Raw genomic sequence first — 26797 nt, forward strand, 5'->3', positions numbered from 1 at the left:
CCAGAGGCTTTTCACATGTCTGTGTGAATGAGCATGACTCCATGGCTAAATGCATCAGAAGTTATGTATACGTACCTGTGATACTCCATTGCATCACAGACTCTAGAAAGGCAACCCCACGAATGAATCTCCACCTCCTTCTCTGGCATTGGGAATAAAAGCTCACCAGAAACATTTCAAATGCTTAAGTGGTGCTCATCTTTTTTGGCAGCCTAAAACCTGAGTGGAGATTGAAGAAAACTGAACTGGATCACACAGTTTTTTTCCCCAGGATCATCTGGGCAGGTTGTATTTTTACGATCATTACTGATGTTAATATTTAGACTTTGATATAGGAAACTTAGATGCAAATTATATATTGCAAAGCTGTTAAAAAAGGAAATTCAGAGAGAAGAAAGTCGTTATTAATACTTAGTTACTTAATAATGTAAAGCATTTTGAAGCCTTTTTAAATCACTTGTTTGTCATTAAAAATAAATCTTGCATTACATAGTGCTTTGTTGTTTAAAGAATTCTAACATAAAACTATGGAATCGTAGTGACCCGGTAAGTTCTGAATGCTGGACATGTTCTCCATTTCACTAAGGAGGAAACAGAGCCAGCAGGGTAGAAAGAGTTAAAGGGGAGCCTGACTTCTAGTGTGATCGGTTCTTTGAAATATGACAGAAGCAGTCCAATATCACCCTGGGCCTTTTATACATTACTGTTACTTTTAGATGAGAGACATTAAATAAATACAGCAGAAATCCAAGTCCTTGGCCAATCATCGGCAGGTAGATTATTTGCAAAATAGTAGCAATTTATCTAGGAGTCCTTAATAGAAATGAGAAAGCACAGAGAGTTTTGATCTAGCAATTACAGTTAGCAATTATTTTTGAGCTTCTGCCTTGTGACATAGTGCCAAGGCTGGATGTTCCCTGCTTTCAACCATTTCCCCCAAATCTGAGTAAGTAGGAGATGGTGAGGACAAAGTGAGCTCTATGCATCCGTGTTCAGCGTGTGTCTCTGACACTTAGCACTGTATCCGGAAATGAGGTAGGTGCTCACACAGAGAGTATTTGCTGGAAGAGAGGCAGATTAGGGGATGGAGAAGGGGGGGATAGAGAATGGGAGAAAGAAAACAGGAAGGCAAGAAGAAATAAAGAGGAAAAAGAAAAAATCTTTCTGAATTCAATTGAATTTATAAAGCACAGTTTTAACAATTTTTCTTGGTTGGTGTTTCTAGATAACAGTAACCTTTATACTCAGAAAATAAAATTGACAATTTCTAACTGAAATACATCTTTTGAAAAAGAAAGAGCAGCTAAAGGGTGAGTCCGCACGTTGTGATAGGAGATAATTAACAAGAGAAGTTAATAAGAAAAGAGATTTAATTATATGCCACTCAGTTTAACTCTGACACCAAAACTGACCGTGAGTGGGGCAGCTAGAAGTCAGCCAAGCGCCGAATGATGAAGCAGCTACTCCCAATGGACTGTAAGCCAATATTTGCAAACTTGGCAGAACACCAAGAAAGTTGTTCACATGAATAAACAAATCAATAAGCTGGGCAAGTAACACCTGTTACACACATTTCATCTAGTGAAAGATTTCTATTTTCTGAAAGCAAGGAAGGTTTAGGGAACAAGCTGATTTATTTACTTTAATTTAATCTTATTTTATTTTTTAAGATTTTTATTTATTTATTTGAGAAAGAAAGAGAGAGAATGAGCAAGGGGGAGGGTAGAGGGGGAGGGTGAAGCAGACTCCCCACTGAACAGAGAGCCCAATGCAGGACTCAATCCCAGGACCCTGAGATCATGACCTGAGCCGAAGGCAGATGCTTAATGGACTGAGCCACCCAGGTGCTCAACAAGGTGATTTATTAAGGAGACTGATTTGTAATCAAAATCTCATAATTTTGATGAGATTACAGCTAACATATTTGAGAGGGATGTCTTCAAAGAGTTGAGTCTGCCATTAGGAACTGGGATTTTTTTCATTTAGTGAGAACGTGCAGGACTAGTGTTGTTCTGTTTCCAAAACACATGTTAAGACATTCTTTAGGCAAAAACAAACAAATGAATAACTCTCTTTCATTGTGTCTCTCTTCTGGTGTGTAATCTGAGGCCAAAATGAAACAAATATATTGGGTTGTCCAAAAGAACTTTAGAGAAGCAAATAGAAGTCATGTTGTGTAAAAATGATACTGGAAATTTTCAGATTTGTGTAAAATCGTATTGAATGTTTACGGATTTTATACTCTCCAGTGGGAACACAGATTGCTGATTATCAGTTTCCCCAGATAATTTTATATTTATGAAATATATTCTTGGGAATTTTAACAACACATATTTTCCTGCTTTAAAGGAGACATTACCCTGTTATGTGTACTGTTTCTAACTGAGAGGGTGCAAAGTGCATTATCATGAGCATGCTATGAGGTGACACATAATGCCAGCTTTATTCAATCATAAAGCAAAGTTAATCACAATTATAAAACTGTTTCAGGATTTCACACTCAATGAGATTTCACCATGAGATTAACTTGGCTTTTTACACAGCACATAGAACAGAACAGAAGACAAACCATATAACAAACAAGATAACAGAATGGTGGGGCACCTGGGTGGCTCAGTTGGTTGAGCATCTGACTCTTGATTTCTGCTCAGGACACGACCTCAGGGTTTGGAGATTGAGTCCTGCGTCGGGCTCCTCACTGAGCACGGAGCCTGCTTGGGATTCTCTCTCCCCCTCTCCCTCTGTCCTCCCCTCCCCCACTTGTTCTCTCTCTCTCTCTCTCTCTCTTAAAAAAAAAAAAAGACAACAGAAGGGGGTAGGAAGTTAATGAACCAACCTGCAGTCAGTTTGTGGGGGCACAGTTGAGACAAGGCCTTGGTCCAGTCTGGTCAGCTCTTGGCCCTCACTGCTTATTATGTTCAAACAGTGAAGGATGTCCCTTCTATTCAGAGAGCAAGCGGGCCAGAGCCTTGGGTGACAACTGCCTTTTTAAAGTGGTCAGATATAGAGAGGTCGTGTCTGAAGAGTCTGACAGATTGCTACCAAAATCCTCCCCTTTTTAAAGGGATTTAATTGGTCTTGGGTCCTGGCAGACCTCCTCTGGTTCTGCTAGTTATCAGTTCTGGGGCGTCAGCTGATGTTGGTCCTGGGATATCTCCTAGCTGCAGTACCTTACCTGCTCGTGTCATTGCTTGACACAGGGCCCTGCGTGACATGAGAGACTCCATCTTGCTCTCCACACTCCTCTATTTTACCATAATATAGTAGTTGGCATAATTACATAATCTATTACCATAATATAGGATTTGGCATAATAATATAAGCTCATACTTATTAAGCATTTATAATGGGAATTTATAATACCCATTCAGTGTTTCAGGTAAGTATTGTCATTTTTATCACCCTTAATTTGTAGATGAGAAAATGGAGCACAGCTGACCTGAAGTAATTTGCCAAGATCATATAATTTAAAATAGCAGAGCTAGGATACGAACAAGGTGGCCTACTTTAGGACCCACACTCTTAATAACTATATTCTATTCTCTGTTATGTACACATTAATTCTTTAAATTAATAGGATTAATTTAAAACTTTTAACACATATATATGTTTCTCATTGTATGAGCACATTTAAATATTTAGGCAACCATGCCAACCATAAGGAAAAATTTGACACATTTGATTATGTGAACAATCGACTTCTATGCAATGCTACTAAAAGAATTTATTAAGATAGTTTGGGGGGTGCCTGGGTGGCTCAGTCGGTTAAGCGTCTGCCTTTCGCTCAGGTCATGATCCCAGGGTCCTGGGACCAAGCCCTCTATGAGGGGCTCCCTGCTCATTTGGGAGCCTGCTTCTCCCTCTTCTACTCCCCCTGCTTGTGCTAACTGTTAAATAAATAAATAAATAAAATCTTAAAAAAATAAAGACAATTTAAAGGTTACTGGTATATAAGACAGAAAAACCACATGTATCTTCAATATAAAATCAACAATAAATTGCTAGCTATGAGTCAGTTAGGAAAAAGCAACACTCCTGATGGACAAAATGGATCAAAATAATTAAAATAACCAATTAACTTATAAAAGATAAAAACATGAAAAATTATAAAATATCCCTAAAATACAATTTTATGTTTTTTTTTATTTTTTTAAGATTTTATTTATTTATTTGACAGAGATACAGACAGCCAGCGAGAGAGGGGACACAAGCAAGGGGAGTGGAAGAGGAAGAAGCAGGCTCATAGCAGAGGAGCCTGATGTGGGGCTCGATCCCATGACACCGGGATCACGCCCTGAGCCAAAGGCAGACGCTTAACCGCTGTGCCACCCAGGCACCCCTAAAATACAATTTTAAATACATATTTTCAATAATGAAAGATTACAACAAATGATTTCCAATACAAGTGAGGATGTGAGAATACTGGCAATTTCATACAGTGTGCAAGTTGGTATAATTTTGGCAATTAAAAAATATTTAACAATATTTTATATGTGCATAATTTTTATTTTTGCAATTCCATTGTCACTGCAAAGATAGTGTGAAAAGACATACTCAAAGACATTCATTACAGTGCAACTTATATTAAAAAAATTGGGAAAAACAGGAATTTCCATCAGTAAAGAATTGTGTCATCTATGCTACACCCATACTATGGACTGCCACATGTCATTTTAAGAATAAAAGCAGAATTTATACATTAACACCAAATTATGTTCACATTATATAGCAAAAAATCACAGTGCAAAAGCCTTGTAAAAGATGATACAAATTAAATTAGATATGTATGTGTGGAGGCTTTACACACATTTAAATATTTGGAAGCATAGGGGCGCCTGGGTGGCACAGTGGCTAGGCGTCTGCCTTCGGCTCGGGGCGTGATCCCGGCGTTATGGGATCAAGCCCCACATCAGGCTCTTCCTCTATGAGCCTGCTTCTTTCTCTCCCACTGCCCCTGCTTGTGTTCCCTCTCTGGCTGGCTGTCTCTATCTCTGTCGAATAAGTAAATAAAATCTTAAAAAAAAATTAAATATTTGGAAGCATAAATACAGGGCTATTAAGAGTGATTATCTTTTGAGAGTAGAATAAAGAGAGCATTTTTATTTTCTCTATAATGTTTAATTTGTTTTCACCAATCATGTGTCAAAAATAAGGATATTTATGTATGCACACATAGGTGTTTGTGTAAATATGTGCATATTTGCCTTTCCTTCAGTAAAACAAACATGGTTTCTGTCTTCAAGGTCTGGTACAGGACAAACTTAACCAAATTGATAATGATGTCTGCTTTTTCACATAATTTTAGTTTCTTTATGTATGTATGTATTTATTTTAAGATTTCTATTTATTTATTTATTTGACAGAAAGAGAGAGAGAGAGAGAGAGCGCACAGCAGGGGGAGAAGCAGGCTTTCCGCTGAGCAGGGAACCCAATGTGGGGCTCAATCCCAGGATCCTGCGATTATGACCTGGGCCAAAGGCAGATGCTTAACTGACTAAGCCACCCAGGTGCCCCATTCACATAATTTTATGATGTATAAATAAGATTTTAAAAGAAAACTTTTCAAATCTGGCACAAAATAAGTGCCTAGTAAAGAACGTCCATTCCCTTTCTTCTGGTGGTTGTAGAAAGAAGAGATTTGCACTTTTTACAGGAAGGTCAGCTGAAAGGCTACTCTCATATTCAATCAACAGTTGGGAGAGGTTCTGAACGAGGGCAGGGTGCACAAAGATAGAAAAACAAGGGAAATGACAGGGATTTAATCGTGGGACTTAGTATCAGGTGCTGGTGATGGGGAGTTAGGAGGCAACATCTGAAAGTCTCCATCTGTAATGTGCAGCCTAGAAATATCGTGGGGAAAAACATGACTGGAAGAAGCCTTCAGAATAAGTCAGTGGTCTAACCATTTGGTTTAATTTGTAGGATTTATCTTCCTAAAATTGTATAACTTCCTAAAATTTTTATGTTGGGATAATCAATCTGTTACAATAATTGCAATTTCATTTTCTTTTTATAATACATCTCTCATGAACTGGGATGCTCTGTATTAAAGGAAGCACATTAAGTGAATAAAAGAACTACTACCTCCAGGAAGCTCCTATTATACTACAGGCTCTCTGGAAAAGACAACAAAAGCCATAGCTGTTACAAATGTATGAGCATATAACTTACCAGGTGGCTTTTGGGGCAAGGTGACGTTTGTGAAAGGGAGGTATACGAAAACATCCTCCAAAGGCTGAATGATCCATAACACTGAAGAAAAAGACCAACTCCAGCTTCGCAAGAAATGTTTTTATTAACAGGACTTATGGACTGAAGTGTGTCTTTGGTCATAGAAGATGAGTAGATCTCTGCAACCCCACCTCTTTAAGACTTGCTTTGGTAGCCCTAGAGGCTGGGAGTACTGATAGGGGACCACCCAAGAGGAGAATGTTTAAGAATGTGTGTGCCCAGGCAGAAACCTCTTTCACCTTGGCCCTAGCACCTTCTTACTAGACATATCACATAGGCAAAAACAAAAGCAGAAATTAAGTATTGGGACCTCCATCAAGATAAAATCTTCTGGACAGCAAGGGAAATAATCCATAAAACTAAAGGCAGCCTACAGAATGGGAGAAGATATTTGCAAATGACATATCTGATAAAGGGTTAGTATCCAGAATCTACAAAGAACTTATCAAACTCAACACCCAGAAAACAAATAATCCAGTTAAGAAAGGGGCAGAAGACATGAATAAACACTTTTCCAAAGAAGATATCCAGATGGCTAACAGACACATGAAAAGATGCTTAACATCACTCAGGGAAATACAAATCAAAACCACGATGAAGGATGCTGGGGTGGCTCAATCAGTTAAGTGTCTGCATTTGGCTTAGGTCATGATCCCAGAGTCCTGGGATTGAGTCCTGAATAGGGCTCCCTGCTCAGCAGGGAGTCTGCTTCTCCTTCTGCCTGCTGCTTCCCCTGCTTATGCTCTGTATGTCTCTTTCTCTCTCCGACAAATACATAAAATCTTAGAAAAATAAAGTAACCACAATGAGCTACCATCTCATACCTGTCAGGATGACTAAAATTAACAGCATAAGAAACAACAGTTGTTGACAAGAATGCAGAGAAAGGGGAACACTCTTACACCATTGGTGGGAATGCAAACTGGTGCAGCCACCCTGGTGAACAGTATGGAGGTTCCTTAGAAAGTTAAAAATAGAACTACCCTATGATCCAGTAATTGCTCTAGTAGGTGTTTACCCAAAGAATACAAAAATACAGATTTGAAGGATACATGCACCTGATGTTTATAGCAGCATTATCAACAATGGTCAAACTATAAGAGAGCCAAAATCTCCAATGTCCATATATCATGGACTATTACTCAGCCATCAAAAAGAATGAAATCTTGCCATTAGCAACGATGTGGATGGAGCTAGAATGTATTACGTTAAGTGAAATAAGTCAGTCAGAGAAAGACAACTTCCATATGACCTCACTCATATGTGGACTTTAAGAAAGAAAACAGATGAACATATGGGAAGGGGGAAAAGGAAAAAAGGAGAAAGGGAAATAAGCTATAAGGGACTCATTAAACAATAGAAAACAAACTGAGGGTTAATGGAAGGAGGTGTCTGGGGGATGGGCTAGAAGGGTGATGGGTATTAAGAGGGCACTTATGATGAGCACTGGGTGTTGTGTGTAAGTAATGAATCACTGAGTTCTACTCCAGAAACCAGTATTGCACTGTATGTTAACAACCCAAAATTTAAATTAAAAAAAAATTAAAAAAAAGAAAGAATAAATGTGTGTCATAGTCATATCTCCAGAGCAGATCAAAGACATTTTGCCTCAAGGGTGTACTTAAGGGTATGGTTAAACAAAAGGAAAGCATGTGGAGAGGTGATGTGCTCAAGAAGGCTTTGGGTCACAGAGCAGTCATCATGGCAGATTTGCATTAGTCTGGTTCACACGGATGAATTAAAGGAGATCTAGAAAGGATATCTAATAACAAAGAAGGACAAAATTTGTTGAGATGCTATATCACAAACTCAGAATGGAGAAGGAAAGACAGTGGAAGAAGTAGAAAGTCAATGAAGGAAAGCTTGCTTAATTAAAAATTCTATGCCCGACCCTGAACGTGAAGTGGGTTGTCATGGGATCAGGAAATGAATTATCACTGATAACCATCTTGTTTAACCTTATATGTTTCAGACAAGTCAGTCAATGAGAATATCCACTACTTTACTGATCAAATGATAGAGAAAGGTCAAGGTAGGTAAGAGGTCCCAGAGGAATCTACTACACCCTCAAGAATCCATCTCCTAGATATATCGATTACAGTGTCATTAATTTCATCTTTTAAATACACTTACCAAACATTTGAATTTTTTCATTAAATGAAACATATTCAGGAACTAAGGAAGCTATGACTTTGAGATCTGGCAGTAGCTATCAAATGTGGCCATCAATCTTCTATTGTTAGTTAATGTGTACATAATTAATCTAAGTGATTATTTGCCAAAATATTGTTGTAGTTTTGAATCTCTTAGTCTTTCTATATACCCCATCAATTTTGACAAAGAAATGGAAGGCTCTGTTGTTTTTATTCATCATGGAATTTGCTAGGTATAAATATTATGTATAAATATAATACAATTTTTTAGAAGTCTTTTACTTCTTTCTTTCTGCACACAAAAGTACTCTACCTCTATTTCTAGAAATAGTTCTAGGCACCATTCACTGAAATTGATCTTCTGAAATAATTCAAACTCACATGCATAGTAGCATTAATGTAGAATTTTGTATTATCTGTCAAGTACTGATGGACAATGAAATATGGGTTTTTTAAAATAGATTTTATTTATTTATTTGAGAAAGAGAACAAGAGACAGCATGAGTGGGTGGGGGGAGAGGGAGAGGGAGAAGCAGGCTCCCCACTGAGCAGGGAGCCTGATTCAGGCTTGATCCCAGGACCCCAGGAGTGACCTCAGTGGAAGGCAGATGCTTAAGGGACTGAGCCCCCCAAATGTCCCTAGGTGCATGGAGGAAGGTACAATACAATTATTAAAAATCTTAGAGATTATTCAGGGGTGCCTGGGTGGCTCAGATTTTAAAATCCTTACAAAAATAAATATAATACAAATGTTTCACATTATTTTTTACACAGTTTTTTTTTTTTCTTCTAGGATTTATTTATTTATTTTAGAAAGAGAAACAGAGAGAGAGACGGGGTGGGGTGTGTAGAGCTAGAGAGAATCCCAAGACTAGTCTGCGCTCAGCGCAGAGCCCAATTGGGGCTTGTTCCAAGGATCCTGAAATTATGACCTGAACTGAATCCAAGAGTCGGACGCTTAACAGACTGAGCCACCCAGGCGCCCCTACTTTTTACATAGTTTTAATGGGGCGCCTGGGTGGCTCAGTCGTTAAGCGTCTACCTTTGGCTCAGGTCATGATCTCCGTGTCCTGGGATCCAGCACCGCATCGGGCTCCCTGCTTGGAGGGTAGCCTGCTTCTCCTTCTCCTAGTCCCCCTGCTTGTGTTCCCTATCTCGCTGTCTCTCTCTCTGTCAAATAAATAAATAAAATCTTAAAAAAAAACACTTTATAGTGTCTTGTACACTCTTATTCTTTTATATTGTTAGACTTACCTTCTGAATAGGATTAGAGATTCTAAAGCACCAAAACTATGTTAAATACTTCTTTAACATGCCCTCCTCTATATGCTCAATAGCTAAGAAATGCTAGAAACCCAAGAGACCCTCAATGTACAGAACTATTATTAATTTTAAAACACTTTAAAGTACATATAAAGTGAAAAACATACCTTTTCCTTTCAGTGCACCAGCCTTAGGATGGATTCTTCTAAATCCGGCTATGGTACATTCTTTGGCAAAGTCCATGGAATTCTAATGTATAAAGACTTTATGAAATATTGGGATGATGTGGAGACATTCCAGGCAAGACCAGATGACATTGTCATTGTCACCTATCCCAGATCTGGTAAGTTTCCTTATTACGTCGACGCTCTTCTCTTTTCACCTAGAAATGACAAACCCACCTTGAATGGTAAGTATTAAGCTCTTTACCTCTTCCACACTCATTCTTCATATTAAAGAGAGACACAGTAGTTTTGGTAAAGACATAGAAGAAGGGGATATTATAGCTTTATTCTAAGAGCACAGTCTGTACCTGGAACTTGGGCACACATTGACAGAAGGGTATTGTTGGTGCCTTTAGAAAATTATGTAGTATAAATGGAGGAATATAGAACCATAACTAAAATTTCAAACTACCGACTGTGCTTACCTCATGTCATTATTGTCATTGCTGTAAAAACAAAGTAGAAGCAATTTTTGCAAACTTTTAAAAAATTATTTTTCAGTTAACTAGCTCTCCCTCCTTAAGTCTGCCCCCAAACCCCTTTTTTAGCAACGTCTTTTTTCCTGAGATGAGCTCGACAGTTAATCAAAGTTTTGGAGTCTCACGATCATAGACCTTTAGAAATCAGGAAGATCTGACCTAGACTTCTCCGTCTGGTTGTTACATTCAACACTTTCATATCTTAAACACTAAATACGTCTCACTCCATTGTTATCTTTCTTGGCCACTGGAGGAATTCTTCCAGAACACAATCCTCATAATCTTGCTCTCTTGCTTAGTGCATGTCATTGCCTTTCCAGAACTTTTCAAAAACTCGAACTCTAGTATGAACTCCAAGGCATTTTATGCTATCTGCTTGCCTCTGCAGCCTCCTCCCCACCCATTTCTTCTTCAATTTAGGCTTTATAATCTATTTCCAATTCTTTTCCTCACCACTATACTATTCTTAAGTATCTGATCTTTGATCGGAAAAAAAAAAAAAGAAAGAAAAGACAAGACAGTTCTGCCTGGTAGAATCCTTTTCCACCTTACAAAATTGGAGAACTAATGGCAATAATGTGTTATGGTCTAAGTTTAATTCTCATGTCGTCTTGAAGGCATTTCTTGTTGAAACATCACAGAGGCAGCAGCACACTGAGTTAGATGTTCTTCCTTTGCAGTCCTTTAAATTCCTACCTGTATTATAGCATCTTAGGAAAAAAAGAGGTATTGTAATTATTGTGCACTGTTTCCAACTCTTAAAAGTGCCTTTGAGCACCAGAAGGCAAGGATCAGATCGATTCTTTCCTGTATTCTCTCTACTGAGGCTCAGCTTGAGGCATCAGAAGCTATCAGTAAAGTTTGTAGTTGAAGTATGCTTGAATGAATCACCTATTATTCAATTTTCCTTACTTTTTTTTTCAAAATTAACATTTTTATTTTGGTACAGTATTTGCAGGTATCTATTAGACAGAAAAGATAGTCCAAATCCATGCTCAAACTATGTGTCTTTGGAAAATAAGTCCCCATAACACATGGAACACTAACGTAGTGACTATACCTTGTTTAATTGTGTATTCTTGGCATTTAGCATAATGACTAGCATATACTCAATATATATGTGTTGAAAAGAATGAATGAATGAATGAATGACACCTCCCTATTCACCTTACCCGCCCAGAAGTAGGGACCATCTCTTCTCATTGATCTGCCTCTTCACCACTTCTTTGCATTTTTTTCCATTTCTGTTTTCTCATTTATTCATTCAGCAAATTTTTATTGAGTTCCTACTATGTGCCAAGTGTGATATTAGCCACTGGAAATATAATAGTGAATAAAACACATCTAATCTCTACCTTCTCAGCGTTTACAATCCTGTGGGGAATATAAGTAGGTAAAGTGGCAGACAACAGTACAGTATGAAAGGGCTTTGGGCGAAGGAAGTCCACTGGGGTATCACGAGAACATATAGCAGGAACGCCTTTCTTGGAGCTCTTCAGAGGCTTCTTAGGGTAAGCAAAGCAAAGACATGAGAGATTTAGCTCCTAGAAGAGTGTTCCAGGCTGAAGAAATAACACATACATGGATGTGGGAGCTTCCTCCCTACTCCAATACTCATCTTTCCTTTCTTTGAATTGAGCTCAGCATTCAATTGTGTATTATTTTCACTTGCACGACTTTATTCAGCTGAAATATATTTATTGTTGATGTGTCCTAGATGTCAGGAACGACATCTTATTCCTCTTTGTTTTTCCTGATAATGACTAATTAAATACAATGCTTTCTGGGTATTAAGAATTCAATAATTCAAGCCTCCTTACTTTTTAGATGTAAAAATTTAAATCCCAAACTGTTACCAGCTTGCACAGTGTCCCAGTTTATCGTGGACAAGTTTGGACTCCTACCATAGGTGTGTCTTACTACAACATTCATCTCTATTTATTGAGGTTATTTTTGAGTCTTATAAAATGAAATATGAAAAGAAATATTTCTTGATTTCTGTGGCTATTCTGACATCTTTCAAATAATATTGCATTAGGACATTCCTACCTTATCCAGCTATAAATACACTGCCTGTATTGTCAGCCCTGCATGGTCAGTGGAACCCTGAGATTTGTCTAATTTTTACAGGTACAACGTGGGTTAGTGAAATTATATACATGATCTGCAAGGAGGGTGATGTGGAAAAATGCAAAGAAGATGTCATTTTTAATCGAGTACCCTATTTGGAATGCAGAAAAGAAGAGATAATGAATGGTAATGTTCAAGTAGATTTTTTTAACTTTAGATTTTAAAAGCTATGTACTTATATTCTAAAGCGTCGATATAGACTGTGCAAGGAAATAGACTGTAAGCAAGAGTGGCAATTACTATTATGTCTTCTCCATGGAAAGCATGTAAATTTAAATTTAAATTTTGGCAGAGTTTATGGTATAACATTGGTCTGAAATAGAGTGAATAAGAATAGCCCTTATATTCCTTCAGTAGAGCCCAGTAATATTTAAGCATTTATTCCTATATGGGCTGAATATGATAATACATTAAAAACTAAAAAATATCCATAAATTTATTGAGGATATATCCAAAAGGATATTCATTACAGATTCTTTTAATATTGTGGAAAATTAGAAACAATGTGCTAATCAACAGAAGAATAGTTTAAAGTGGCATAATAACTTTATGAAATCATTAAAAATTTTAGAAAGTCTTCTATTTCAGTATAATATATTGAAGAAAAATCAATTAGAAAGTATTAAAAATTCCATCTGCATGTGTTTATTTAGATGGTTCTTAGTCTGGTCATATGGATCCATAGTTGACCCTTGAACAGTGGTGGGGTTAGAGATGATCCCACCTCACACAATAAAAACCTGTGTAGAAGTTTTTACTTCCCCAAAATTTAACTACTAAGAGTCTACTATTAGACTGTAAGCCTTACCAATAACATAAACAGTTGATTAACACATATTTTGTATGTTATATATGTATTACATACTGTACTCTTACAATAAAGTAAACCAGAAGAAAGCAAACGTCATTAAGAAAATAATAAGAGAAATTATATTTATAGTAATGTAGTGTAAAAAATCTATATATAAGTGGACCTGTGCAGTTCAAACACATGTTCAAGGGTCAGCTGTATTATATGGAGTGTTAATAATGATTGTGTTAATATGTTACCAAAATGTTAATAATGATTTTCCCCAATGGTGAAATTTTATTTTATCTTTTTTTCTTTATAATTCCCTCTATCTAAGTTTGTCATGGCATATATTGTTATTACTATGAATCTTAAAGTTACTTTTATTTTTAAATGTCTATAAAATCCATATAAATATTTAATTTTTTAAAAATCAGGGGTAAAACAATTAAAACAGATGGCATCTCCTAGAATAGTGAAGACTCACTTGCCAGCTGAACTTTTTCCAGCCTCATTTTGGGAAAAGAACTGTAAGGTAACCAGAGTCAAGTATTCTTAAAACTTCACATTTGTTAATTTGTACTTTTATGGAATCTACAGACATTTAATAAATGTGGATTAAGGTCAGTATAGTCAGAGTCTAGCTTTCAACTCCAACTCTAGAGGTGATTTGGAAAAAACAAGTAAACTCTAAGCCACAGCTTCCTCATCTGTAAGAGAAGGGTAATGATACCATCTTCCTTGTGGAGTGTTATAAGGATTCAGTGAAATAATGCTTGTTAAATACCTAACACGGTATCTAGTATATTGTAAATATTCAATAAACGGTAGCTACTTTTGTATTTGTTTTTTTTTAAGATTTTATTTATTAATTTGAGAGAACGAGTGTACACGAGCAGCGGGAGGGGCAGAGGGAGAAGCAGACTCTCCTCCGAGGAGGGAGCCCATTGTGGGGCTCGATCCTAGGACTCTGAGATGATAACCTGAGCTGAAGGCAGCCGCTTAACTGACTGAGCGACCCAGGTGCCCCTATATTTGTTGTTATTACTGATGGTATTGAATGTATTCCTTTTTGCAAACCATTGTGCTTCGCATTATGAAGCATGCAAGTGAACTAGACAAAGATAAACCAGATAGTGTCATATGATATTATTTACGAGTGCTTATTATGTGCCAGCAATACAACTATTAAGAAGACCCAGGCAATCCTTTCTTTATGATCGTGTGATCCAGTGGGGGAAAGGGGAAATAAGCAGACAATGCAGAAGGTGTCATAGGTTAAGTAAGAGAAGAATTCTAGCCCAGACAATGAGGGCAGGCGAGGTACCTAAGAGCAAGTAACATGTCAGCTGATATTTAAAAGATGTATAGGAGTTAGTCTATATAATCCCAGAGGCAATCCCAGTGGGGAACTGAAACAGGTTGTTCAGCTGCAAGGTTGAGTGTACACATTGGCTGGATAAATGAAGGGAGATAAGCTAGGACTTGATGACAACAGACATTGAAGCTAAGTTAAAAAGTTTGAACTCTATTTAATGGTAATGAGTTGCAGACATTTTAAGTTGATGATTGACATGATCAATTTTGCTTTTGACAAAGAATGATACATGTAACCCTAAAACATTAAGTCTTGGATCATTCATGCTGTTTCTCAAGACCTTTTTAGCTTTTTTTAGGATATGCTCTGACCCATATATGCTATACATATGAGATATTAATGTACTATATGTAGTCTTAATAACAAAATAGGGGGTTTATCGCTATCATGAAACACTTTTATTTTGTACTTAATGTTACGTGGTGTATTTAACATTTTTTTGGAGATCCATGGTCCAAATCTCTGAAGATTCTAATGTGTTTTTGTTTTTTTAACTTTTATCAAAAGCAATTCTAAAGATAGAACACACACATCCTGCCGACATCATTCCATACATAAATTTTCTCTTACTAGTTAATGGCATTTATGTATTTTGCAAGAGATGTGTAATCACCATTTTTTCAAGAGATTTGACCAAGTCACTTTTTTCCTTTGGAGAATGGGTTGTAGCACTTTCATTTCTCAAATGAAAACAGAAACATTTACAATAGTCTTAGTCTTCTCTAAACTGCTTAGTCTTCGCAAAACTGCTTATCTTCTCAGAGATTCATCAAACAGTTAGATGGATTCATGTCCTGAGTATTTCTGGGCTAATTCACTGGGACACAGGAAGGTAGATGGATTGAAACTATTAGTAAAAGTGAATTTGGAGTGGTGAGCCAGAAGCTATAAGTGATTTTTAGAAAGTGTGTGAGGGGGGAGGGATCAAACTAATAAATAAGAGAAACAATTGAGGCCAATAAATTTGAGGTCTTGTAATTGTTGCAGGACAAGTATATTGGGAATAACTGATTAGGAGGAAGGGAAGAGTAAGACTGTCTTGGAAGAAAACATGATGCTCCAGAATAGGGCTTCAGAAGTGAGACCTTTAGGGTGCTGACAAGATTCATGATTTGGTCACAAAAGTGGTTAGGTGAAGTAAAATAAAAGTAACAATGACTACAAGAACCAGTAAAATCAAATGGTTCATGCATACAGATACTAAAAATACGCTGAATGAAGACAAGATTAGGAATGGAGAATAATACTGTGAGGCAGATGTTCACATTTTCAATTAAAGCAAGGGAAGGACCACAAGTTAGGAAAGGCTTTAGCTGGGAGAGGTATGAACTGAGAATTACAGGAACAAGGGTTTTTCAAGTGTAGGATTTTTAAATTGGATTATTATTCCAAGTGAATTGTGGGTAAACCAGCAACTTTGACTTCAGAGAGCTGCAGGCAAAATCCTATCTTTAGGAAAGACCTAGATTTTCCTCAAAGATGGGAAGAGCATGTGTGGTAAAATAGTATCCGCTAAAATGGAGATAAGATAAACTAATGGGAGTTTAGGGGAAGAAGGATTGCTTTTGTTCACACCCTATCCCCATCTGGGAAAATAAAAAGTTTCATGGAGACCTGGAGCCAAGCTTTAAATATGGATAGCATTTTGAGATGTAGACAATATTCAAGACAGAGGGACCACCCTGAAGAAATGCAAGGGGTGAAAATTCTGAAGTAAATTCATGGATATATTGGTAAAGAGTTCCATTCAGCTAATATGCAAAAGAAGTAGGAAAAGTATTAAATTAGATTAGAAAAGTTCAATGTGGCTAATGATAGCTTTGATAAGAAAAGAAAGTTCACTTTTTGTGGGGTAGTAATTTCAGGTTTTTCTAGCAGGACCTTAAAAATGAGAGCCATATTTCTTTCTTCTTTTTTTTAAGATTTTATTTATTTATTTATTTAAGAGAGACAGAGATAGAGAAGAGCCATATTTCTTAAAATAAAATAGAAGATTTCCTTAAAATTGTTTGAAAGTGTAGAAACTTGAAGAGTTAAGACAAGCTAGTGAGTCAAATCAATCCCAGTAAATAGTGAAGAGTCATAAGTAGCCTTCCCTAATAGCTTTGCTCAGGTGCTTGAGGGAGGGAGTGGAGACCGCAGGGATATTGGAGTTTACTTCTGCAGATCTTTTCCTGCAGCACTGAGCATCAGACTTAGAAGAGACCATAAAGATGCCAACTTACTTGTTTATTGGCTAGAACATTTAGAACCAAAATTAGTGCTTTGCACAAGATGATAGAACTTTTTAGTGCCAGACTGGCAGTTCTATGTGTAATACGGAAACTCAACAATGTTGGTGAAAATTATATTTTTACTGAGATAAATGTGCATTTGAGTAGACCCTCAATAAACACGTTTTTCTCCTCTAAGATTGCATGAAATTTGTGACTTTAAAATGAGTTATTACATGTGAAAATGGCATGAAAAATGAAAAGTGAGAACTAGCCCTCCACAACTGTACAAAAGATGCTCTCACTTCAGGTTACTGAAGACTTTTTCTTCTTTATAATGTCATATATTTTATACCCTTTCTACAATAAATATGTATTATGCTTGTAGGTGAAAGGATGTTTTCTTTTTATATCTTGATGAGACTATGTTTGAAAAAAATTAGTAATTTCATATACAATTTCACCCTTTTAGATGATCTATCTTTGCCGGAATGCCAAAGATGTGGTTGTTTCTTATTATTATTTCTTTCAAATGGTAGCTGGTCATCCAGATCCTGGATCTTTTCAAGAGTTCGTGGAAAAATTCATGGATGGAGAAGGTAGGGGCCCCTTCTTTACTCCCAATTCTTTCAAGGTAAATGATATAAGACAAATGACATTTCTGAGCACAAATTTTTGTTGTCTGTTCTGGTCTGTTATCTTCTCTGATCCTTAACTAAAACACAGAAATTCTAGAAGCTTTTGAACTCCAGAGCAAGCACAGGGTTTCCAGATGTGGATGGCAAACTGCAGAATTTGGGCACTCCAGTTCAGTGCCTAAACATAAAACCATAAAAGTGTATTTGGAGGTTCGAGGTAACAGGTTTTCCTCTCTACAATAGAGATTCAGTGTCCACTTTTCTCTCATTTCTTTTTATTAGAAAAGTATTTCACAGCATTACAACACTACTGAATAAGGGGTCAAGGAAATAGAGAAGAGAGAATGCCCATCTGTTTCCAAGGAAAATTTCAAGTGCTTTCTGGGGTCAGAATTCACAAGGAAGTCTGAATATCTATAAAGTTCTTATTCTTTCCACCAGGGTACAGTCTGAATGTTTCAACTCGATTTCTTAGATCCATACAAGAGTTACTTGAGCAGAAAATTTTTAACTTTTTTTTTAACTGTTGACTACAGCAACTATTTAAAGTTGAGGAAGAAAGGGTTCAGGAGAGTCCACTATTATCTGAAGAAGGCCATTCTTATCTTCTAGTAAGAATTGCAAGAAAAATGATAATAACAACACCTTTATATCCATAGAAGATAATATTGGCTTAAAGAAAGTAGAATATATGTACTTTATGTTTGTTGCATTTTGGAAAAAGTTATGCTAAAGCATCAGGAATTAAACAAATACCTCAAGACCGTCAAAACCCCCACTGTAAGGCAGAGAAAGATAATGTTGCATCTCTGCAAAATGGATGAATAAGGCACTATAAATATCATGGTATAACTTTTGCTGTTAGGAACGATTGTCAATAGAGTCAAAGAACAGTAGTAGGTGATGACAATGCAAAGCAGAATACTTTGACTCAGACAACATTATATTATTCCGTCAGCTTTTTATTGAGTGAAACACTGGGATATGCATGAGATAAGGGAAGAGAGAGACAGAGAGAGAAAGCATTTCAGCGTATCATATCATCTTCAAAATCTTATAACATTTTTGAAATGAGGATAACACTAAGGGTCCCTAACAAAACACCTCTACTATATAAACTGCAAGTAGTATAATAAAAAATTATATAGTTCCTGGCTTTAGTTGCCAAAGTTAGTTTGTAAATGGTCAATTTGAGACCTAGACTGAATTCAGATTATAGGATCATTAATAGTTCTACTCACTCCACTCTCTTCACTGACAGCTTGATTTTACACACACACACACACACACACACACTTCAGAAATGCTCTTATAAGCTCTGAATCAAGTTAATGGGAGAAGGATTTCCTTCACCTTTTCTGTGTCATAAACCATGTCATAATACGAAAGTGTAGAATATGTTTCTGTACATGATTACTCAACATACTTTGCCTCTCTTGCTGCAGAGAAATTTGCTTAAGATGTGTGACAGCGGGGCAGCTGAGTGGCTCAGTTGGTTAAGTGTGTGCCTTCAGCTCAGGTCATATCTTAGAGTCCTTGGATAGAGTCCTACATCTGCCTCCCTGCTCAGTGGGGAGTCTGCTTCTCCCTCTCCCTCAACCTTTCCTCCTGCTGGTGCTCACGCTCTCTCTCATGTTTACTCTCCCTCTCTCTCTCAAATAAATAAATAAAATTTTTAAAAAAGCTGTAGGCTAATCTCTAGTTTTCATTCTATAATCTTTTTTTATATTTATTTGTTGCTACTGTTGTCTGAATACTCATTTTCAAGCCGTGTAAAGATGGCTATGCCCTTATGTTGTTTTTATCTCAATTTTAGTGCCATATGGTTCCTGGTATAAACATGCAAAATCTTGGTGGGAAAAGAGAGATAATCCACATGCGCTATTTCTTTTCTATGAAGACATGAAGGAGGTGAGAAAGTGAAAACATATGGGCTATTGTACACCTGAGACTAATATAACACTTTATGTTATTAAAATAAACACTTAAGAAAAAGAAAACAAATGTGTAATTTAGTAATTTCTAAAATACTAGCATTTAACAACACTCTAGATACAAAAATCTGTCTTTAAATAGATAATGGAACCACCCCTAAAAGTTACAATAATCCAGATATTTTAGCACGGATTTGAAGCTAGTAAATAAAACTCTTTTGTGAATGAATATATTGAAACCCAAGTCTCCAAAAATTACCAAAGATAAAATTTGAAAGAACTTGAGTTCCTAAAATAAAACAAAACAGCAGACAAACAAGTAAATAAATTATGAGAATAAAGACTTCCATGGGAATTTACAAGAGCAAAAATAAAGTCATCTCACTCAAATTGGAGTAGTCAAGGAAATCATGCCAAAGAAGGTAATACTTAAGCTGAAGTTGGACAGGCAAGTTGTAATTTGTAGATTGGAAAATTTGAGAAGAACATTCCTTGTAAAGGGAACGATGTACCAATACAAGCATTATAGTTGTTATTGCAAATACTTGCATTGAGCGATTTAGCTGGATAATAGGGCACGCTATAGAAGTGATATAGGGATGGGGATGTTTGTAGCTATCGTTCATATACATCAGATGTTTCACGTTGAGTATTTGAGTTTTTATACCTTTTCTTAATATTTTTGGTTACTTTGTTTCTTGGTATGTACACCAATAAATTAGAAGAAAAAATGAAAACTATCTACATATTTTCAGCCCCAAACTTCTTCTTTCACAAGGGACTCTACTCTTTGAGAGTATATATTCATATTCATAGATAACAGTTATTGAGCATGTGCTAAGCATCAAGGACGACAACAAATATTTTATAAACATCATCTCATTTAGTGTTCTAACACTCTTTGAAGCAACTTTTATATCCATTTTATGGATAAGGGAAATTATGCCTCGAGAAGTTAAAAAAAAATTCCACTTCTCCAAGAAATGTTTTTCCTCATTAGAAGCCTAATTCCAATACCAGTGGGGACAAAAGGGGAAAGATTTTTTTCTCTCTCTCTTTTTAAAATCCAAATAGTAATGAATGTAACTTTAGTAATTGAGTCTTCAAAATATTTTTTCTTCCTAGGATATCAGAAAAGAGGTGATAAAAGTGATACAATTTCTGGGAAGGCAGCCATCGGAGGAGCTTGTGGACAAGATTGTACAACATACTTCATTCCAGGAGATGAAGAACAACGCATCTACCAATTATACAACACTACCAGATGAAATCATGAACCAAAAAGTTTCTCCCTTCATGAGAAAGGGTGAGATAGTCATGCAATTTGCCTCGATTGCTATAGGAAGTCACAAGTTGAAATAGTTATAGGCTAACACTTACTGAAGTCTGCTCTTGCCTGCAGACCCAGTTTGTTTTCTTCAGAGCTGTTTCACATTTGAGCAATCTTTTTCCTGAGTTACCAGTTCTGTAGAGGCATTAAAATGGTAGTGTTACTACTACTACTACTACTACTATTACTACTACTACTAAATTGCTACTACTTGCTGATTACTTAGTATATGCAGCATAGTAAGAATGGCCAGCGGCCACCCCAGCTCACTATCAGCAATAATACCACATGCTACTAGCTGTCATTTATAAAGTCTGTGTGCCTTGGTATGTAATATAAATGTATATAATTTGAAAATTTGAATTCTCTTGAAATTCAAATCAGATACTCAAAAGAAAATTTCTATTATTATCTCACTTTGAGATGAGGAAACAAGCCTATAACAATTAGCTTTTCCTTGACCAAGTGGCAAACATTTTTCAAGGCAGAGTGGCAAATATCCAAAGTCATCAAATTGTGCAAATATGTACAGTTCTTTGTATATCAGTTAACCTCATTAAAGCTGTTTTAAAAATATCAAGTTTCAAAGCACTTACTGCCAAAAACAGCAGTATTTGGCAAAATATCAACATACAATGAGCTGACATTCTGTTGGGAGGAGGAATGGTCTGAGGGGTTGTGATCATGTGAAAGTCATGTTGACTGTGTAGAGTATTGGGAGATCAGTCTACTGATATGTGAAGCAGAAACAGAATAGAGAAAATCTTGCTCTTTGAGCTGAATTTTCAGTGACAGAGTCAGGAGTTTTTAAGATAATAAGAATAACAAACCTGTCACTGACACCCACAGAAAGCCCCCCAAAAAGAGTTAACATACAGATTATATTTTAATTGTTTAGTTCTCAGATGATCTCAGTCTTCTTTTTTCATAAGGTCCATATGTATTTTTAAGTTAACAGAATGGACTTAAAATAGTTGCCATGCTTCTAAAGGGCTGCTTAGTGCCAAACGCTTAGAGCCTATCTAATTCTCAAGATACATATTTTCTGTCTTTTGGGGCTATTTCACTGGTAAAGTTTAGAGCTCCTTGAACTAAGGGGGCAAGTGAACTACTAACTTAAAATACTCCTGTCAGAGGAAGGTTGGATGTGATGGAATGCAAAAGAAAAGGACCTGCTAGTCTTGAAATAACACAAGGTGGGAGATGCTGAGAAGCTTACCTGTCAGTGACAGCAAAAAATGGAATGGAAGAAATGGATAGGAAGAAAGTCTGAATGAGTATAAAATTAGATATTGTGGTTGAGGGGCAACTTCTAAATTAATGCTTTGGATACCTGGTGCTGCCATTAATCAGGTTATAGAAAAGTACAGAAAAAACCCCGCAATTTTGTGGGAAAGAAAATGGATTTAATATTGAACTAGTTGAATTTGAGATACTCGTATGGAATGCAGGTGGTAATATCATGTAGGCAGTTGGCTATGGAGACATAATCCTATGTTTGAGTGCTAGTATGAAGATGATATTTAATATCTTGGAAGTATGGCAAAACATGGATCTCATCTTAGGAGCTCCAACATTTCAGGGGCAACTGGAGAAGAAAAATTAAGTAAAGTAGCATAAGAGGAAAGTCAGAGAAATAAATTTGCTGGGTTTTGTTTATTTGTTAACAGTCAGGACAAACCTTGCTTTGCAAGGTCAAATACACACAGACGCACTCACACACACTGGTATATATTTTATTTTTATAAGTGAAGATTATAGGAATAAGATTTGAGTAGGTGTTAATGAAAGTAATGAATATTAGAAAATTTCGTGATTCTGTCTGGAAAACATAACATTTACTGCTTTCTCTTTTGTTACAGGAATTGCAGGAGACTGGAAGAATCACTTTACAGTAGCCCTGAATGAAAAATTTGATAAACATTATGAGCAGGAAATGAAGGGGTCCACACTGAAGTTAAGAACTGAGATCTAAGAAGAGTTTTCTTAATATATCTGAGATTAAAGCTTTCTCTTCATCATTCTTCACTTTTTTCAAATTTTAGATTAGTAGAGGGGTGCCTGGGTGGATCAGTTGATTCTGTCCAACTCTTGATTTCAGCTCAGGTCATGATCTCAGGGTTGTGAGATCAAGCCCCACATTGAGGTCTGCACTGAGCACGGAACCTGCTTAAGAGTCTCTTCTTCTTCCTTTTCCCCTCCCCCCACTCGTGCTGGCTGTCTAAAAAAAATTAGATTGGTAAACAAGTCATATGAAGGTTCATGATCAGATTCACATGATTATTAAGATGTTGATATAAAAACAAGATTTTTTCCCTGCTATGATGTTTTTTGTTTTCTTTTTTCTTTTTATTTACAAATATTACACAAATGTATAATCTATAAATTTTTACAAATCTGTGATGTATGTGTATGATGTAGGACACACGTATAGTTTGAATTGTCAGAATCTCATTTAAAATAACAAAGCATTCCAAATTCTTTTTTTTTGTGATTACTTTTTTCATTTAGTACTACATTTAGTATATGAATATGTTTATATATACATATATGCATAAATATGTATATTAATAACTGTGCATGGACTTTGAAGACCTTGGGAGAAAAAACTAAAGAATAAATACATTCGGAGGCATCACTATACCTACTATTTCATTTTTGATTTACTTTCATGTTCTGCAAAATGGCTTAGTTTGGAATTTACCTTAGTCTAATATAAACTTTGGGCAGAACAGAACTGATTTCCAGATGTATATAAATAATCCCAATAAGTACTATTTATGCTTGAATATCTTCAACTAATTTGAAACATTTATGCTTTAGAGGTCCCTCTGTCCTATATACAATGTAATGAATGTAAGTTCTGTAAACTGAAGTTTTAAAGAATGTGATATTTGTCAGTAAAACAAAACAAAAGCAAAAGTAAGGGAAGAATAATTATTATTTTCTATTTAAGCAATGTTGTTTTGCCTCATGTCTTCTATTTTTCTGTTATTTATGGTGATTTTCTTTTCTATACTGTTTATTGTAATACTCAATGCTTCCCTTCTCTAAATCAGAAGACACACAAGATCATGAAAAATTCACTATGTGTCTTTAGTAGACTATTATATAGACATTATATATCTTTAATTACTAAACTAAAAAGTCAAATCTAGGGATAAGTTGATATGATTTGTAATCTTACAACTTGGAGAAAAGTCTAGAGTTTTCTCAACACTCTGTTCAGTAATTACGATTTTTCAGAATCAAAGCTATTTTTAAAAAAATGTGTAACATACTTACACATTATGCAATAATTGGAGAGTCTTGAAAAATATTAAGATTTGGTTGGGGTAAGGTGAGAAGTAGAATTTCAATCTCTGAAGGGAACAGTCGTTATTTTTTAAATATCCATTTTGTCATGATTTATTTCTCAGTAACATTACAGTTTATAATGGTAGCTTTTTAATTTTTTAGTTTGTAAAACTGATAGTTGGTGTTGCCTACATCTAACTAAACAAGAATAAACTCATGTATCTTTCTGACTTTAGTTGTTTAGTGAGCCAGTGTATTCCAAATTGACCGGACTGAAATTTAGACCAATCACATCTCCCTACAGCTTGTCCAGAAATCTTTGTAACTTTTATGGAGAAAGGAAGAGACTAGGATCTAGTTTACAATTCAAATAGGAACTTAAAACCCTCTGAGATTCTTTGTCATCTTCCCTGAGCTGGGCTTAACATCCGTGTGAGCTGGAGACAATTGAGAGCCTTGGACAGTATCATGTGATGGGGTCACGGGTAGCCACTGTAGCTTTGGTTCTGGGCTTCCAGGAAAACTAGAAAGTTCTCGTTACCTTAGTGTTTAAGGTTTCCCAATAATTAAATCTCTAGAACAATGCCTTCAGGACAAGTGCTAGATATTTAGAAATACTAATGTTTATTGACTGACTGATTGATGCCATGTTAAGACCAGAAAGTACTTAGTAAGCATTTAGTTATGACAGTTTTAACTGCGTATAACTTGAACCATGCTATAGAGTTCCTTTATATGACTAAAACACCTGAAAATTCAATCTGGGCAACAAAATAAATAAAATAGTACTAGATTATAACCCACTGTACAAAATAAATATCCATGAATCCATGCTGATATAAATTAATTGAAAAAATAATTAAGTGTGGGAACATATACAAATACGCCATACAGAAGAATTCCAGCTATGTATAACTCCCCATTCCATCCCTTAAGTGTAGGACTCAATAGTGACTTCCTTCAAAAGAGTATGGAAAGGATGAAGGCCAGAGTGAGGAGGGAAGAGTAACTTTACAGTGGGGAAACCTAGCAAATACTAGCTCAGCCAGTTGATCAAGGTTAACATTTTCAATGATAAGACATATTCATAGAAATACCCTTGGTATATGATGAAAATGTCTCTTAACCTTGCTGATCTTTTCCCAAAAAACCTACAATCATTGTATAACCATAGAAAAAAACATTAGATAAAACCAAACTGAAGGAAGAACAATACAAAAAATACCTGACCAGGACCCTTCAGTTTTATCAAGGTCATCAAGAACAGAGAAAATCTGAGAATCTTGTCATAGTCAAGAGGAGTCTAAAGACACATGACTCCTAAGTATAACGTGGTACCCTAGACGTGATCCTGGGACAAGAAAATAAATTCAACTAACATTTATAAAATTCTGTTGAAGAATGTCCTTTTGTAAATAATAATGATTCAACTTTGACTCATTAATATGTAACAAATGTACCATGGAAGCATAAGAGTTTAAAAAGAGGGGGAAATGAATGCTGAACATACAGAAACTCTTTGGAGTTCTTTTTTTTCTGCAACTATTTTTTTTCTTTCTTTTTTTTTTTTAAGTTTTTATTTATTTATTCGACAGAGACAGCCAGCCAGCAAGAGAGGGAACACAAGCAGGGGGAGTGGGAGAGGAAGAAGCAGGCTCATAGCAGAGGAGCCTGATGTGGGGCTCGATCCCACAACTCCGGGATCACGCCCTGAGCCGAAGGCAGATGCTTAACCGCTGTGCCACCGAGGCGCTCCTATTTTTTTTTCTGTAAAAGTCCAGATAGTAAATATTTCCAACTTGCTGACTATATGGCCATCATTGCAACTCTTCAACTCTGTCATTGTAACTTGAAGGCAGCCATAGACAACAACACATAAACGAATGAGTGTGTCATTTTGTTAAAATAAAATTTACTTACAAAAACAAATGGAAATGTAGATTTGGCCTGAGGGCCATAGTTTGCCAGGCTCTCTAGAAAATAATTTTTCTTTCTCCCATTTTTAGAAGTGTAGAGACACCTTCCATTTTTAGAAAGCTTAGGAATGCACCAAATGGTATATTTTATCCATAACTTACTTCCTCTTTGTTGATTGTCTTTCAAAATATCTTCATAACCACATTGCTAGAAGCAAGTGTCTTTTAGCTTATATTAAGTATGCAAGTATATTAAGACAAGTGTTGTAAATTAAAATCTTTATCTAATCTCAACCAAAATTAAACATCACATTGTTAAAAATACCAGTACTTTAATTAGAAAGAGTACTATAGAGATTTTTGCTATTCCTTTTAATCCCAAATTTAAAAAAAAAAAAAGCTCCTCCACCATCAACAACAAATATGTCTCTTTCCTTAAAAATCTGAATTTTCCTTTACCACGGATGAACAGTCTTTGGTATCTGAGTAATGCCAACCTCTCTACTTGTGCACTGAATTCTTCAACTGTCATCTATTCTAGCAATTGATATTCTCCTCTGTAACCTCATTATTTTCTCTTCCTGCATGATCAATTCCCATCAGCAAAAATGTTGGAATATCTTAAAACAAAACAAATATTTGCATCAAGTATCCTCCAGACAGTCCTACATTTTTCTGTTCTCTTTTACATTGAAAGCATTTGAGAATTATCTATAATCACTGTATTCAGTTTTTCATTTACTCTTCTCCTACTGTGTTTTTTTCTGAATGTTTCATTAAATTATTTTACTAAGCAATTACAAAGAACATACATATTCATA

At 36.0% G+C, this 26797-nt stretch overlaps 1 protein-coding gene across 1 annotated transcript; it reads left to right on the forward strand.

Moving 5' to 3' along the window:
• The first annotated feature begins 175 nt into the window (after positions 1-175).
• Positions 176-22738, forward strand: LOC100469041 (sulfotransferase 1E1). The gene is made up of 8 exons (XM_019810143.2): positions 176-285; positions 9828-9990; positions 12481-12606; positions 13708-13805; positions 17334-17460; positions 19316-19410; positions 20559-20739; positions 22626-22738. Exons 2-8 carry the CDS (start codon positions 9843-9845, stop codon positions 22736-22738), a joined length of 888 nt encoding a protein of 295 aa, XP_019665702.1. The 5' UTR covers positions 176-285; positions 9828-9842.
• The last annotated feature ends 4059 nt before the right edge of the window (positions 22739-26797 follow it).

This window comes from Ailuropoda melanoleuca, chromosome 11 (genome assembly GCF_002007445.2).
Source record: "Ailuropoda melanoleuca isolate Jingjing chromosome 11, ASM200744v2, whole genome shotgun sequence".
NCBI lineage: Eukaryota > Metazoa > Chordata > Mammalia > Carnivora > Ursidae > Ailuropoda > Ailuropoda melanoleuca.

Bases quoted from the DNA above. Each gene is read 5' to 3' on its own strand.
- LOC100469041 (XM_019810143.2), top strand. From the start codon at position 9,843: ATGGATTCTTCTAAATCCGGCTATGGTACATTCTTTGGCAAAGTCCAT. The intron at 9,991-12,480 runs GTAAGTTTCCTT...TAATTTTTACAG, and splicing joins TGTCACCTATCCCAGATCTG to GTACAACGTGGGTTAGTGAA. The intron at 13,806-17,333 runs GTAACCAGAGTC...TCACCCTTTTAG, and splicing joins TTTGGGAAAAGAACTGTAAG to ATGATCTATCTTTGCCGGAA.